The sequence below is a fragment of the Helianthus annuus genome, chromosome 5, assembly GCF_002127325.2.
Source record: "Helianthus annuus cultivar XRQ/B chromosome 5, HanXRQr2.0-SUNRISE, whole genome shotgun sequence".
Lineage (NCBI taxonomy): Eukaryota > Viridiplantae > Streptophyta > Magnoliopsida > Asterales > Asteraceae > Helianthus > Helianthus annuus.
In genome coordinates, this window is record NC_035437.2 from 164,559,078 (window position 1) to 164,576,718 (window position 17,641).

Sequence of the window (17,641 nt, forward strand, 5' to 3'; positions counted from 1 at the left end):
TGATTGATGGATTGAAGGGAGCGCTTGAGAGTAGGGTTAGCCTGAATAGTTCAATAGCATAACGATGAATACACGTAAAATGGAAACAAGTGTAATGGGTCGAACAACCTGGTCGATCGAACAGCAGGTTCGATCGAACGGGTTGTTCGTTCAGTTGGAAGGTCCGTTCGGGCAGTCTGTTTGATCGGCCGGTAGGCTCGATCGGCTGGACTGTTCGAGTGGATTGTTTCTTCCTTTGAGTAGGATGTGTTTGTGTATGATGGTTTGACCTTTTGAAGTTTTCGTTGTAGTATTTGAGAACACTGAAGTGTTCTTACCTTTCAGGTCGATCGATCGAACGGTCTGTTCGATCGGCCGGCTTAACCGATCGGCCGGCTTAACCGATCGGTTAGGAACTTTAGTAGTAGTCCTCAGCAGGATGTTACTCGATCGAACAACATGCTCGATCGGGTGGCATTCCTATACGTCGAACGAATTGAAAATCGATTAAGGGTTGAAGCATAGTATCTCATGATCCGATGAGTAATGTTTACCAAACGGCTTGTTCGATAGAACATCACCTCGTTCAATACTATACTTCTTGAACTTGTCAAAGTGTGGGGCTATATGCTAGCCGATCGGCTGGCCTGGTCGATCGGCTGACATGTCCGATCGGTTGGGCTGTTCGTTCGAACAGCCTAACTGTTCGGTCAGCATCCTGATCTGGTCGGCCTGTTCGTCTAACACTTGGCTGTTTTGGTTATTTGACGTTATACTGAGGTAGTTTGTCAACGAGCTAAACCATGGAACTTTCATTCTTACTTGTTTCTCCTGCTCGGACAGGAATCACCCAAGTCCGTCCGGTAAACTGTTCGGAACGGTAGTTTGATGTTTATCCCGAAGTCGGTGAACCTCGTAGGTAGAATCCGAATCTTGAACCACTCATCCACTAGAATGATCAGTGAGTTGACTCAAGCTCCGTTTATACCGTTTTGAAGGCATTGAGTGTAAAAGAGTTGAAAGAAAGGTAGAATTCCTTCTTTCAATCCTTCACACCAAGTAAATGTTTAGATCTTTGACAGATCTTAGCTTGTTTATGTGGAAATCGGTTAGATCCGAGCTATTCATGGTGGATTGAGGCCAAAACATGATGTTCTTGAAGAACACCATGATGACATCATCCTAGAATGCTTAGATCTTGATGATTTCACGGTTAGAAATCAAGATTCGAAAGATAGAAAGGTGTAGGAGAATGTTTTGATCAAGAAAGTACAAGATTTAGGATGAAAACTTACAGAAATTGGAAGAAATCTGAGAAAAGGTGAGGAGCACGAGCTGGTCGGTCAGAGAGTTTCCAATAGTGGAAAGAATGACAATGACAGCTCTATTTATAGGCTCCAAAAGAGGAAAGGGCTGGCCGATCGGCCAGGCATCCCGATCGGACAGCCTGCTCGATCGGACAGTCCGTCCGATCGGCTGGGCTGTTCGATCGGCTGATAGCCTGATCGATCAACAGCCTGGTTCGAGTGTTCGGTGCGACGATTTTCGATATTTTGATTTCGATTGAAGACGATACGAGCATGATAGAGTTTCCTATTCAAATTACTTTCAGTCCCAACTACTATATCTAACATACAATCACCTATATTTCACCCTATCCTTACGTTACCATTCGTCGTAATTCGATTTCGATTGCATTCGGTTTTGAGTTTCAAGTTTCGATTCGAGTTTCGATTGGTTCGATTGATCACCACACAAAACATAAAGTAAACACGCACAGGTAACACATAAGGCACACACACACGTATAACAACAACCAAAGTTCGCGTAATTCAAGATTCGAGTTCGATGATGGTTAGATCGGTTTGATTACTGATTAGTTAACTTTATCGCATTGTTACTTCCTACTATTCACAGTCGTAAATCGGTTCGCGTCGATTAAACATTCGATTACTTCGATTCATTCTGATTAACAACACTTACTCCACATAATACAAATAAACATAAAATAGACTATTTACAGTCAAAGAAGTCAAAGTTGACTTGGACTTTGACTTTGACTTTGACATTCGAAAACACGGGGTGTTACACAAATTGAATATTTGGGGCGTGTTATTTCTAAAGAAGGGGTGGCCACTGACCTATCAAAAGTAGAATCTATAAAGAGCTAGCCTAACCCTACAAATGTTGAGCAATTAAGAGATTTTTTGGGCCTTACTGGTTACTATAGGAGGTTCATTGCTTCCTATGGTTCTATGGCTAAACCACTCACTCAATTACTACAAAAAGATGCCTTTAAGTGGTTACATGAAGCTCAGCTGGCTTTTGAAAGATTAAAAGAAGCTTTGATTAGTGCACCCGTCTTAGCTCTACCGGATTGGTCAAAAGAATTTGTAGTTGAAACAGATGCAAGCTCAAAAGGATTGGGAGCAATCCTTATGCAAGATAAACACCCCATTGCATTTGTAAGTAAAGCCTTGTCTGCTAGACAATGCACTTTATCTGTCTATGAAAAAGAACTTTTAGCCATTTTGCTAGCTGTTAAACATTGGCATCAATACCTCGTTATGAAGCACTTTACTATTAAGACCGATCAGAAGAGTTTGAAACACTTGCTAAAACAAAAAATTACCACTCCATTACAGCATACTTGGCTAAGCAAGTTAATGGGCTATGATTATGATATTGTGTATAAAAAAGGGGTGGAGAACAATGTTGCTGATGCTTTATCAAGAGTTCATGGGGTCACACTTTTTCAGTTGGCAGTTTCCTCTTATGATCCTCTACTCCTTCAAAAGATTAAAGCTCATTGGGAGACTGATATTAGTGCCCAGCAATTGATTCAAAAATTGTCACAAGGTGAAGCTATTCAGAATATGGAATGGAATGGCAGTTTGTTAACCAGAAAGAAGAAATTATGGATTGGGCAAGATGATAGTCTAAGAAAAGAGATTTTGTTACTGTGTTATGCTTCACCTTTAGGGGGGCACTCAGGTGTCCAACCAACTATTCAAAGATTCAAAGACATGTTTTATTGGAGAGGAGCCTCTAAAGATATTAAGTCTCTAATAAAGAAGTGTGATGTATGTTTGAAGGCTAAATATGAAACAGTAGCCACTCCGGGACTGCTACAACCATTACCTATTCCTAAATCCATATTTACAAACGTTTCTATGGATTTTTTAAGTGGCCTACCTAAGTCCGGGGGAAAAGATGTCATTTTGGTGGTAATTGATAGGTTTACGAAGTATGGGCATTTCATGGCTCTTAAGCATCCTTTCACAGCAGTACATGTGGCTCAAGTAGTAATGGACAATGTCTTCAAACTACACGGTTGTCCTCAGACTATTGTTTCAGATAGAGACCCCTTGTTTTTGAGTTTGTTTTGGAAAGAATTTCTGAGATTGCAAGGTATAGATCAGGCTCTTTCCACTGCTTATCATCCGCAGTCTGACGGGCAAACGGAGGTCTTAAACAGATGTTTAGAGACCTATCTTAGATGCATGGTGATGACTGAACCAGCTTCATGGGCAAAATGGCTTTCTCTTGCTGAATGGTGGTATAATACCACATGGCATTCTGCCATCCGTATGTCTCCTTTTAAGGCTCTGTATGGTATTGAAGCTCCAATGCACTTGCCACACATTCCTTGTGATACTCAAGTTGAAGATTTGGAGGTTTGGTTTTCAAATAGAGAGTCAATGATCACAACTCTTAAACATGCGTTGGAGAAAGCAAAAAATCATATGAAGCAATTTGCAGATTTGAAAAGAAGTGAAAGAAGTTTCAAGGTGGGAGACTGGGTCTACTTAAAGCTGCAACCACATGTGCAGTCTTCATTACGAACACATAAGTACTCTAAGTTGTCTCAGAAGTACTATGGGCCTTTTTTAATAATAAAGAAGATTATTGCAGCTGCTTATACATTGGATCTTCCAGCTGGTTCCCAAATTCACCCTACCTTTCATGTTTCTTTGTTAAAGCAGGCCTATGGTCCACCTGCACAACAAATACAGTTGCCTAATGCAGAACCAACATGATTGCAGCCTTTTACAATTTTAGAGAGAAAGCTGGCAAGACAAGGGCAAAGACCGGTGGTTAAATTCTTGGTTCAGTGGAAGGATTTACCCCTACATGATGCTACTTGGGTAGTTGCTTCAGAGTTTGTGACTAGATTTCCAGAGTTTGACGTTAATTCTTGAGGACAAGAATTTTTAAAAGAAGGGAGTATTGTTACATGTTAAAAATAGTCAGGGGTATAATAGTAATTGTGCTCAAATAAGTAGAGGAATTGTATGTAGAATTGTCATAGTTCAGGGACTTGTTTGTGAATAGTTGGTTAGGGATGTTGAGTCGGTATATGAGATAGTTGATTCAGTTGTAATCATCATCTAGATAATGAATTGAGCTTTTCCTCTCTTATGATTCTTCTTGTTCGATTCTATTCCTATCAGTTACGGGTGTGAAATAATTTGGTTGAACACGTTAGATGCAAGAGGGTGTTCAACTCAAGAGTATGAACATGAAGATAGAAGCAAATGTTGAAAGGGAGTGTTGGAATTCAACACGTGGGCCGAAGTCGTGAGACGCGACATGTTGCCTAGACTCGCTGCTTGGTTCAAGTCGAAGTCCTCTATGTGTGTGCCACGGTTGAATTATTTTAACCCATATATAGCCGTGTGAATAAGACGAAATAGACGTTAAATGATTAATGTATGATAAGTCAAAAACAAAGACCTAGAATGAAAAAAAAAAAAAAAAAAGGCTGTACGTTTTGAGTTGGAACCTGTTTTTAACTTAATTGCGTATGAAGCCGAAACAAACCCTAATGGTTACCATCGGAAATAAAAATGAAGGTGACGTAACTCTGACCACCGTTATTATATTTTGCCTTTTCTTGTTTTTTGTATCTTTGACTTTTGTATGTAGGAAACTTCAACCATATGATATGTAGCTGTTAATTGGCTATAAACAAATAAGATAAATAAAAAATTGGATTGGCAGTCAGCATATAGGCCCGTTTCTTGCGGGTCACATCCATAATCTAAAAGACCTAAACGTTGAAGTTGAATTCTTCAAGCGTTCTTCATTCACATCTTATCTATTATTATTATTATTATTATTATTATTATTATTATTATTATTATTATTATTATTATTATTATTATTATTATTATTATTATTATTATTATTATTATTATTATTATTATTATTATTATTATTATTATTATTATTATTATTATTTCTCCATCTTGCAAAAACTATATATTACAATTTAGTTAGATCTTATGTAGAGGCAAGTTAAGTTTCATGCCCTTTAATTATATTATCATTTGATTAGTATTCATGAATTCATCTTCATGTCACATTGAATCAATAACATAGGAAGAACGTTTTTTTTTCCATTATCTACATTGAGAAAACAATTAAAAGTTGAATGAACAAACAAACAAAGACACCATCTGCTCGTAAAGTGCGGTTTATGGAGGGTTATAAGACAACGCTGGGAAAATGATATACTTTTAACACATCAGATAGAACGTTTGCTTCCAAAGAGAACCCAACAAATTAAAGTTCAACGAATAATATATATCTGTATTGTTTTAGTTTATGGAAATAAATTAAGTCATGTTTGTGAATTAAAAAGGGTTCTACTAGTAGTAAAATAATGTGTAGGTGATGGCATGCAATCGAAGCATTGACATTTTTCCGTGTTTGATTATTAAGGAAATATATTGAATGTAAGAAAACGTATATACATACAAGTCAAACATTGCTGGCCCCCTCATTATAAGAACAGATCTAAGTTGCTATATTTTTCTCATTTATAGTTATTCTATTAATTAGTTCATTCAAAAGCAGCCGGGAATACTTTTGAAACAAAGGCAGCCATGGAAGTTGATCTAAGAAAAACGCCCCAAATCAAGCAGGAACAACATAAGGGAGACGATCGCCATGACGGAAAACAAGAGGTTCGTCTTCATAAGGTTCATAAGCTTTAATTTTCTTTTTCATATATGTTTTGTGTAATTTTGAATTGTTGCTGTTTTTATCTGACATGAAGAAATTGTTCTTATTAATTAATTAAGGTGCATGAAGTTTTAACTTCTCTTTTGTCTCTATTTTCTTGTTGGAGTCTAATTATTTGCAAAGAAGAAGTTGTTCACTTTTTCATAATTATGTTCTTGAAGCTATATTTTGTTTAGTATGATTTTCTTTAATTCAATAATAAACTTGTTATTTTATCTTCGAAGATGAGGGTGTTTTTTCTCATAAATGTTTATCTTCTTCTACTTACCTTTCTCAGTTTATAATTTTTGTGTTTGCATGTAGTTAATTTTCTGGTGTGTGATTGATAACCAGGAAGAATCAGAAACTAGTTAATTTTCTCTTGTACTTCATTATCTATTTGATTCTTTCTTATCTTCTTGTTTCTCGGATCCTGTGGGCTATATTTAACTTTATAAATATTCAAGATTCAGTATATATAGGTAACAAGCATGACATTACCCGCGCGTTGCAGCGAGATGTTGATTATCAATGTCATTAGCATCTCAATTTTTAAATTTATATGAATAATACATCTAAAATTACATGAACATCGTAATTACAACTTCATGTTATTTTTAATATCATAAATTCTGCAAATAATTTGAAAGTTCTATGAAAGTTATGGTATAAAGACGGTTTCTTGAAGAAAAAAAAAGTTCATCCATAAAGGAACGTGGGTGCCATTCTCACACCAATTCCAGTTTTGTGATTCAAGAAAAATAAAACTAATCAACGATAAAGAATCTTTTCATCGCTTGAAACCGACCAGACAAATGAACAATCTTCTCCAAAAGCTTGGTTCAAGGTCTGCAACACAGACCCAAAAATTTGCTCTCTAAAGTTTGTGAGCGAAGGAGTCAGAGGGTTCCCAAATCCCACCTATTTTTCATGGGTTATGTGATTTTTGTGTGACAATATGGATATGGAACGGTTATTAATATAACTGCCATAGAAGTCATCGCGACCCAACATTTACAGAATATTAAGAATTAACAGTAAAGTCCGAGGGTTTTTTTAATGTTTCCGTCCTCGGTGACGGTTTAGCAATTGTACGTATTTCATTCGAATGTGTTTGTCGGTTTTTTTAATGTTTATTTGTCGGCGCAACGTTTGGTTACCAATTGTGTGTACATTTTTTTCACTTGAATGCGTCGGAGACGACATCTCACCGTTTCTGTCTCAGGAACGTTTTATTCTCGTCTCGTCGCTTTTTTGGATAAGGAAACCTTATAATTACCACTCGATCTGAATCGTTTATTAAAGTCTAAACTTATCCACCATGTTCTGTGTTCTGATCACATCACCGCCATTGCCGCTGCTCTCCGGCGATTGATTCCGATCGATGGTTGAATCTACATTCATGCACCGTAGATGCTTTTAATGATAGGGGAACCTCCTTCAAACTGTTCTTCATCTTGTAGTGGTTCTTCATGTTTGTATTCATGGTTATTTATAAAGGGACGTTACATTAATCACCCATGCAACCGATGTGTTCATGTTGCTTTTCCTATTCATCACATTCTTAAACGTGTCTAACGGAAATGTGATCGTAACATCTTTTGTGAATTAACGGATGAAGCCCTTTTAATTAACAGTTAGTTTTCAGAGGGGGAATAAAGAGGCGTCACCTGTTCCGTTTCATTTATTTTTTTTATTCTGTTCCGTTTCATTTATTTTTTTTTTTTATTCTAAAGGATGTGTTGGTTAAGGTTTAAAATGCTCTATGTACCTTTTCTAATCATCGTGACTTTTAGAGACAACCTAAGTTGGTTTTTTTAGGATTATAAAAAGACATAACTTTTGATATTGGGACATGTTGGTTTGGGTTACATGTTTAGTAAGGAAAGGGTATTACTAAAAGGTGTGATGTAAAGAGACATAACTTTTGACCCCAAAGGGTATTAGTAAAAGGTGTGATGTAAAGAGACACAACTTTTGACTTACTCTAAGGCACCCCAAGTTACTTTTTGTAGGGTATAGTAATGTTTGTGGTCGATTTAGCATGATAATTTTTCAAGATCTGTTTATTTTATACGGTGGTCATTAAAAATTAAGAAAATATGTTATAACTTATCAATAGATCTATAAATATAATACTTAAGGTAAAGAGCACACCGTTTGTAAATCTTGAGTCCTTTATATAAGTTTTAGTATTAAAAGCAATTAATTTAATGTTAGTTTACACAATATAAACCCTTTTTTCTAATAAAAAAAAATCTATCGCTTATCTGTTGGCATGCTCCTTATAATTCTTTAAAGCCCGTAGAAAAAGCAATTAAACTTAAAACTATCAAGTTATTAATCAAGACACATTACCCAACAACCGATGAAAAAAGTCTAAAACAAAGAGGTGAGATCTTAATAGCTCATTATCATTGTAGCTTACAATTAATACACAATAACTTAAATTAATATCATTTAAAAGATACCCATATTCAACGGCTAATTAAACTTATATATTAATGTTATATGATTTTATTTCTTATGTATACTCATCTATGATCTACCTAACAAGTAGATAATTATATATTATAATATGTGTGTCCATACTGTTTTCTTCCTCATGTCACAGCCTTACTTATTTCTAGCAGGATAATTAGACACATATAAGTATATCATATATGATTTTATCTCAAAATTATGTTAACTATTACTATATGTATTTGTTGATGTTGTGCATCAATAAAATTATATCTAGAGTGAGTATAACTTTGTATGAAAGCAGCAAAATTTAAACTGGTTCATATGATATTGATGCAGGATGAGATGCAGTTTGAGTTAACCAAAGCTGAATTGGGTGAGGTGAGGGAAGAAAACCAAAGGCTTAGGGTGCACTTGGACCAGATCATGAAGGAATACCAAACCCTTCAAAAGAAGTTCCAGGATGTCTACCATCAACAACAAGAAACTTCAACCGCAATCAAGCACAACGACAAACCGCAAATCAACGAGGAATCCGAGCTAGTTTCCCTCAGTCTAGGAAGAACTTCATCGACCGAACTGGTCAAGAAAGATAAGAAATGCTCAACTCCTCCTCCAACCAAAAGTGCAACAGAAGGGTTAGATCTTGGACTAGAGTGTGGAAAATTTGAACTGTCATCCACCACACAAGCCGAATCTTCGGTTATCCCCCCGAGCCCAGATAATAGTTTGGAAGAAGCTAAAGATGAAGCTGTGACACAGAAACCTTCCACTCCGAAGAGAAATGCAGATGATCAAGAGGTTTTGCAACAAAATCCTGCAAAGAAAACTAGGGTTTCTGTTAGGGTTCGATGTGACACCCCAACGGTACTTATTTCCTGTATATGTTTTTACTAAAGTCTACTGTTTATAAACTTCATATGTTTGCATATATATATAGTATGTGTGACCTTTGATATGAAGTTACTTAAATCTAGGTTTTTATTTTCGCAGATGAACGATGGATGTCAATGGAGAAAATATGGACAAAAAATTGCGAAAGGGAATCCTTGTCCGCGGGCGTATTATCGTTGCACCGTTTCTCCCACTTGCCCAGTTAGGAAACAGGTATAGTTTACTAAAATAATGAATTGGAAGTAATGTAGTGATCATACAAACAATATATTCATAAGTGGAATAAATGGTTATCAGAATCGTTCAGATGTTTGCATCTGAATAGCTAAGCATTACACTGAGTCTGAATGGTTAAGACCTCTAATCTAAATTGGTCAGACATTTGTTTCTGAACGGTTAAGCATTTACTGACTCTTAATAGTTCAGACCTCTTACTGGTTCAGCACTTAATGGTTCATACATCTTTTATTCAGCAGTTAATCATTCAGAAGTTGCCAAACAACGTTTAAACCTTCTACTAGTTTATTGTTATCTCCTAACGTCTTTTACTTCATATAATTGTATAGGTACAAAGATGTCCTCAAGATATGTCAATTTTGATCACCACATACGAAGGAACACACAACCACCAGCTTCCGGTTTCCGCCACTGCTATGGCTTCCACCACCTCCGCGGCCGCAAGTATGATAACTTCGGGCTCCTCGACCTCCGGCTCAAACTCAACCCCTAACCCAAGCACCAGTTCTCAAAGGCTAAACTTTTATCTCAATGAGAACTCGAAACTAAAGCCGATTTACTTGCCACATTCTTCGATAACCCCCTCGCCCTCGTGCCCAACCGTCACGCTTGATCTTACTTCAAACACGCTTTCGACATCATCACCTTACAACTATAACCGATCGCAACCACTCACCTCCATTTTCCCACCAAGATATTCAACCACAAACCTCAATTTTAGCTCTTTGGAGTCTAATGCAACCCCAATTTCTTGGACCAATGGGTCCTTCAACTATAGAGAAAATCAAATGGGGTCCCTCAACTTTGGATCAACACAAACTCAAGAAAACATTTACCATTCTTTCATGCAAAATAAGCCCATGATGGGAATACCAACCACTACTCAACATTCTCTACAACCAGACACCATTGAGGCTGCAACAAGGGCAATCACATCAAACCCTAATTTCCAATCGGTTTTACAAGCGGCACTGACGTCTATAATCGGCAGCGGTGCAGTGGGAAGTCAAGGCGCAAGTGAGAAATCCGGGCAGGCTGTGAAACTGGGAGATACATTTCCAGTGCTTTCGAGCTTTCCTTCAACGTCAAATGCGAATAAATGCTCGACAACCTTCATCAACAAATCAATGGCTGCAAATACATTGAATTCTCAAGCTGCAGGATCAAACTCGTTGCAGTGTTCTAGCTCAAGGAGTAAATCTACTTCCCCAGAAACTAGCAGAGACCATGTCGTCTGATGGAGATAATTAGGATTGTTTTTGTTGTATTTTTGTAACTTTTGACTTTTGATGGTTTAAAATAGTCAATGATCTATGATCAAACAAAGATAAAATTGTAATTAATTTACGTATTGTAACATTTATTATACATAATAATTGCCAAGGGATGATGCATGAGTGAAGAAAATTGTGCAAGGTTAGATGGTGATTAAGCAGCCATAATAATTGAATATAAATGGTTTCATTTGTCATATTAGGCTGTTACAAATTATTATTATTATTGTTGTTACTTATTTTACTTTTTTAGAATAATTTATTTACTCGGTCTATATTTAAAACGTGTTCAATTTCAACAGAATAGGTCAAAACTGTAGTAGAGGTCAAAACTGTAGTAGATAAAGTAATTGGAGACAAAATTAGCCTAGTAAAATATATTGGCTATGACTACTAAAGTATACACAATGAATTGAAATGAAATGTTTGTATTGATCTCTAAATTTATGAAACAGTACGCATTTAAGTATGTATGAAAATATTCTTTCTATCTAAACTAGTATTGGAGTCGCGCTTTGCCGCGAGTTGTAGAAGGTTCCTGGCGAGGGTGTACTTGTTTCATGATATATCGATCGGTTATCATAGACCATGCAGACTTTAATCTAAACTATGTTAAAAGTAAGCAATTAATACAATAAGTAAATATCTCTAGAGTTAAAAGTTAGCTTTAAATATCATAAAAAAATATTATATTTGTTACTTGGTATATTAAAGGATTAATATAGACCATGTATGCTTTAATCTAAATGACGTTAAAACTAAACAACACGATTAAGTAAACATGCCTAGAGTTAAAAGTTATCTTTAATTATCATAACTAATTCACATTCCAAGACCCATCCATCACCCGTGCAATAAATGAGATTTTTAAAGATATATTGTTTTATTATTTAGTATATAAAATTTGGAGTAGGGTCAAATACAAACCACATTTCGCATACAAACTATAAGAACCATTTAAAAAGTGTTACGTGGCATCCAATCAATTATAGAGAAATGATAAAATAATATCCTAAATAATATCAATTATATTGATTTCTCTATAAATATGCTAACAAGCAATTAATTCTTTATTTGGATTATTCTTTTGTTTTCAATATGCTAATTAAGAAAACTGCTGATATCATTCAAATATGTCCTAAAATCAATTTTCTTGATTAATTTTCATGCGCTAATATAATTCAAAAGTGCTACTTTTATGTATGTATTGTTTTGGTATGTGCTAATTTAACTTTTTTTAAATGCTAGGATCTGTTCTTACGGTTTGTAGGATAAATATGGTTTGTACCGGAACCAACCCCTATAAAATTTATTTACTTGACTCGTGTAACACACGGGGTTATAACCTAGTTATAATATAAAAAGAAATCGACAAATAATAGGATAGTTTCACAATAAGATCAAGTCACAATATAAATGTCTGGGTAAATAGCCAAATAGGTAAAAATATTTAAAGGCTAAACGATGCATTTGGTTTACAGAATATTTGTAAACGATTTTTGAGTATTTTATATACATTGGAACGAATTCGAATGAAGATTTGTAATATCTATTGTTTGAAAATCTTTTAAGGAATTTGGGATGCTCAAGTTGTGATACGTCCCCAATTCAAATTTCAAGCTAATGAGGTGCAGTGGGCCAGGCCCAAAAGAAACACTTGCAAGCCCAAGCGATTTCAAGTCAATAAGCATTTTAATTAGTCCAAGTCCATAAGCATTTTAATTCAGTTGCATATTTTTGCATGTGATAAATGTTGCATGAAGTCTTGATGTTAGTGGGTCAATAAAGTGCATGATGCATTTAGGAACTAATGGGTCATGTTTAGTAGTAGTGGAGTTAGTTAAATGAGTGTTGCATATTTATATTTTGTTTGCATTGGGAAATATATTTTGTTTAGCACTTCGCTGGTGGATTTTCTGAGCTCTGTTTTGTGGTGCATGAATTATGGAGCTTGACCCACTCTAAGGGTTGTCTAACAAATTGTAATTGCAATTTTAATCATATGCCAAACATTCTTGACCACAAAACAGAGCTTAGAAAGTCCATCGGTGAAAGTGCTAATGTTTATATTACGGCAGTGATACTGTGTAGGAAAACATGGTGCGTCTAAAGAAATTTACTGATAGACATTACCGAGGGCTCATCACCATTCACCAAGACTAGTAAATTATCAACAACTTGCATGCCATTGGAAAAGAGGTGCTTTTTACTAACGGATTACCGAGGACATAGTTACCAACAAATTACCAACCGCCTTATCAATGATGGATTACCGATGGCTTGCTTGGCCATTCAATTGTCCAAGAGTGATCCATCCGTGTTTTTGAATTGTTGAGATTGTGGAGAATTTGACTCGTCTAGAGGAAAACCTAGGCAGATCAAATTAAGTTGAGCCTGGTCAATTTCACTTAGCCCATTATTAGTTTTCCCTGGTAACTAGTTTGTAGCCCTAAAGTGCCCATATTAATACTTCTTATCCATGTACTTGTAAACTTCAAAAGTGAGCATCTAATACAACTAGTTCTAAAGAGTGGATATAGATCAAACTGATCGAACCACTATAAATCTCGTGTTCTTGTTCATGTGAATTAGAGTGTGTGCGTGAGCTTGCTGTGTATAATTTGTTCGTGTGAGACCCGTTCTGACCCAACATGAATTTCATTAAAAAAAATCATATTAATGTAATTTCAAATTCCTGGAGTCTGTATTTGTACTTGTGTTCTCAGCATATCTCTCGTGAAGTAACTAGTCATTCCAATCTTGTTTTAAACAACTCTAAATCATATTAACTCATTTATCTGTAGATCAAGCATTTCTATTACCTGTTTTATGCAATAATAGTTCAAGGAAAACACTGGCACTCTCTACATCAAAATTTAAATTGACGTTTCGTTTGCAAAATGTTAATGCAAGAATTGAAGTGTTCCAACCAAGATTTAAGTTTGAAAGAACTTGAATTAATTCCAATGAGCAATGCATTGTGTTTTGATGATAACTTTGTTAAAAGAAATTGCAGTGTTTGTAAGCCTTTACCCAAAATCCAAATAGCTAATTTTCATTGCTAGAAGACTACCAATACACTTCATTTTTTTATGAACTTGAATGACAAACCATCAGGACCAGGGGACTTTATCACCAAATTATGCTAGTTAAGACCAGCCATATAGTTTTACAAAAAAAAAAAAAAAAAAAAAAAAAAAAAAAAAAAAAAAAACTATATATATTTAGAGTGTGGAATATACTACAAAAGACAAACTTAAATGTGTTGGGAAGTACTTTTTCGGCTTTTCCATTATATTTCACCAGTAATCTCATTCTATCTACAGTTTAAAATCAACACATGCAATATATGAAAGAGTTTATCATACAAGATGATATAACATTTTAGACACCAAAGTAACACACGACAAAATAAACACTCCATGTAACAAATCCGCACACGCCATCTATAATCTATACAAAGCGAAACCCCAACAATAAAGACATTAAAAAGAGTTGATATGTTCCAGCTTACTAGAACCAGAGTATGCTTATGTTTCCAAACTGATTTCCTCCACCGGGGCAGTATCCTATTACACATGACATATTAAGATTAGCGATATAATAACCTGCTTAAATCATTAAAAACATACAACTATACAGAAACATCAAATTCATTTTCAATGTTACATTTACCAGTATATATAACAACAACAACAACCATACCCAGTAAATCCCACAAATAGCAAAGCTACTTATAGGGTCTGGGGAGGGTGGGATGTAGACAGACCTTTCCTCTATCCATAGGGATAGAGAGGCTGCTTCCAGAGAGACCCTCAGCTCGAAATTTACCAATATATATATATATATATGTATACATAGGATCAAGATCAAGGGAAAACCCTTCCGAGTTGCGAGTTTTGCCCCTATTTTTTTCACACCCCTAGATTAAAATGTTACAAAGGACCGCCGTAAAAAAATAAAAAATAAAAATTCGAAGTGGTGTTTTTCGGCTCCTACGGTAGCTGTAAAAAGCTAATGACATAAGCATGACATCACTTTTTACAACATTTATGGCTGCCGTAAAAGAAAAAAAAACTAGTTTTTTTTGGAAAAGTTGATTTTTTTTAGGATTTTTGGTAAAAAAAATTGAAAAACTGTTCATAAGGCCGAGTTCTCTAAGTTCTCACAACTCGTATAAGTTTTCATTTGTGGTGTAATAATCACCAATGATGAGATGTTCATGTTCTTACCATGTTTTCTTTGTTTTCTTCAACAACTGTCTCCTCAGTGCAACTTATTGCATCTGCAAATTAAGTGTCAAAGGTAAGTTTTTTTTTTTTTTTTAATTTTCGAAATGCAAAATAATGAATCACCTTCATCAGCAGATTTCTTTCCCTTGCTCTTGACCAACTGTTTCTCTTTGTTAAACTCTTTCTTGATTGGCTTCTGAATGTTCTTTTGGATCTTGCGACTTCCGGCTTCTGAGGCAGAACGCTGATCGGTTATCTTCTTACTTGTTGAAACTTTCATGTTGGATACAAGTTTCTTCTGGTGATTTTCTTTAACCGGTTCTTTAGCAACACAACCAATCGAGGATTTCGGCTTTGGCTTTGGTTTGTGATTTTCATTAACAGAAGACAAACTTTGTGCATCTTCAGATGACGAACGCATACCCTGTATTACGTCTTCAGATATTTCATAGCTGAGGAGAATTTCTTGTGCAGATTCACCTAAATTAATAATGTTGTGGCGGAGTGCATACGCCTTAAGCTCATCTCTCAGTAGTTGCGGATTCTAGCATTTTAGAAAATAAAAAAAAAACAATGAACTTTAACTTAGTTTGTAAAACAATGAAGCAAGTATGTTCGTTGAGATCTAAATATACAAAAATGAAGTAAAAGAATATAAATTTATACCTCACATGCGGCTTCTTGGGCAAGTTTAAAGAAACCAAGTGACAGTTGGTGTTTTCCAGCAGCTTCAGATAGCTTAATGTGTGAGAGCCAGTATGAAGCTGACGAAAGAACACTGAATTTCCTTCGGTTCAGTGTTCTAGAAGCATCCAAAACTGGAGTGTCGCTTTTACCATCGATGTTTCTAGACCTGTTTGCTCTGGCCTCGGATATCGGAGTTATGTTTTTTGGCGGTTGAGGAGTAGGTTTGGCAGTTGGCTTGGTGGGAATTGAGAGCCTCCTAAGTGGTTTGGTTGATTTATCTTTGGATGATAAATCGAGAACACTAACACTTTGGCTCACACTTGAAGAAGGTCTCACCCTAAATAATTTTGCGCAAAGACGCAAAATAACAAAAGATAAATGTAACCATAGTTAAAAAAACGCATTATAATCAATCAGAAGAAAAGAATTATAGGTGTAAATCTGAATCGCAGGTGCTGAACACACTATGACATAGCGAATTTTGTGTGCAGAAATCGATACATTACAAAACCAACAACACAGTATTACAAAAAATCCATAAAAGAGTTAAAAAACGAAGATCTGTATTACTAGATTATGTCCCTTTATAATGAAGGCAATTCAAATATCAGCCGGATTAGCTACAGTTGAACCAACATTTTACCTTCCTAAACATAATCCTTTGAAACATTAGCCTTTATAAATGTTGTAAAAATCGGGATTAATCACTGATTAATCGGTAAGTCAGTAGTCCACCAATCAAATTTCACCTACGCGGGCCTAAAATCAGTAATTGGTCAAAGGCGGACAAAACAGGTCAAATTTCGGTCAAAATCTTTAACGTATTTAAAAAATTATAGTTACTAATCGAATCCGAATAATAGGTTTGAAAATTTTTGTATATGTGTATATATAAGTTTGAAATATTACATATAAAATTCCAATCCGAATAATCACTAGTCAGTACCCAACCGCTCAACTAGCGCATAATTTTTACAACCATGACCTTTCTGATAAGAATTTACAGATGTACTAATACCTGATCCAACAACTACACAGCATAAGTTAATATTCCAGATGAAAATCAGAATCAACATAGAGCATCACTTATCATAACCAAAAACATCATACCTAATTAAACCTTCACCAATGACAATCAACAGCAACAAAACACACATATATCCAAACCGATTCGCATACGAATAAAAACACAAGCATCATAAAACAAAAACAGTTACTAAAACCATAATCAAACCTTCTAGAAGCTGAACCATTTGATGAAACCGATACAGGAGGCTTATCATCCTTACACTTAGTCCCGGATCGAAGCGGATACCGCAGAAGTTTAGCCGATCCTCCTGCCTTAATTCCTACAAAAAAACAATCCGCAATTCAGCACACAAACAACGATCGCAATCCACACAATTGCGAATAATAATGCAAAACATAATTACCAGAAACAGACGACTGATCTTTCGAAGAATCCTCCATGTGATTGATATACGATTATGTAACGGATAAACGATTGAGTGTGGATTGAAAGATGTGAGTGAAATTGGGAATGAAATTAGGGTTTATAAGGAAAAGGGAAGTGAGTGAGCGAGCGGGAATAAGAGTGTTTTTTCTTCAAAAATTGAATATGTTCCGTTGAAGCTACACTTTTGGACCCTCTTCTTTTCTTTTTGTAACCGTTGCCCCTCCCCACCAACCTTTTTTTTTTAAGTTGTGGTGATATGTTTGGAAAAAATCTTGATCGTTTACACACATCAATACATTTGTCCATAACTTTTAATTAAGGGCCAACGCATATCATAAGAGCCCGGTCATTCGGACAAACCCACTGGCGAAAGGTCACTCACGCCTTGTGTACGCAGACAGTAGGGATGA

The 17,641-nt window shown here is 35.6% G+C and overlaps 2 protein-coding genes across 2 annotated transcripts; one reads left to right on the plus strand and one right to left on the minus strand.

Moving 5' to 3' along the window:
* Positions 1-5,815: 5,815 nt before the first annotated feature.
* On the plus strand, positions 5,816-10,989 carry LOC110941958 (WRKY transcription factor 72A). Its single transcript, XM_022183656.2, has 4 exons — positions 5,816-5,951; positions 8,791-9,318; positions 9,445-9,558; positions 9,912-10,989. Exons 1-4 carry the CDS (start codon positions 5,871-5,873, stop codon positions 10,818-10,820), a joined length of 1,632 nt encoding a protein of 543 aa, XP_022039348.1. The 5' UTR covers positions 5,816-5,870; the 3' UTR covers positions 10,821-10,989.
* A 3,188-nt stretch (positions 10,990-14,177) lies between these two features.
* LOC110941959 lies at positions 14,178-17,384 on the minus strand. Its single transcript, XM_022183657.2, has 6 exons — positions 17,209-17,384; positions 17,010-17,124; positions 15,755-16,112; positions 15,212-15,632; positions 15,089-15,141; positions 14,178-14,425 (listed from the first exon to the last, which is right to left on the minus strand). Exons 1-6 carry the CDS (start codon positions 17,243-17,245, stop codon positions 14,387-14,389), a joined length of 1,023 nt encoding a protein of 340 aa, XP_022039349.1. The 5' UTR covers positions 17,246-17,384; the 3' UTR covers positions 14,178-14,386.
* Positions 17,385-17,641: the final 257 nt, after the last annotated feature.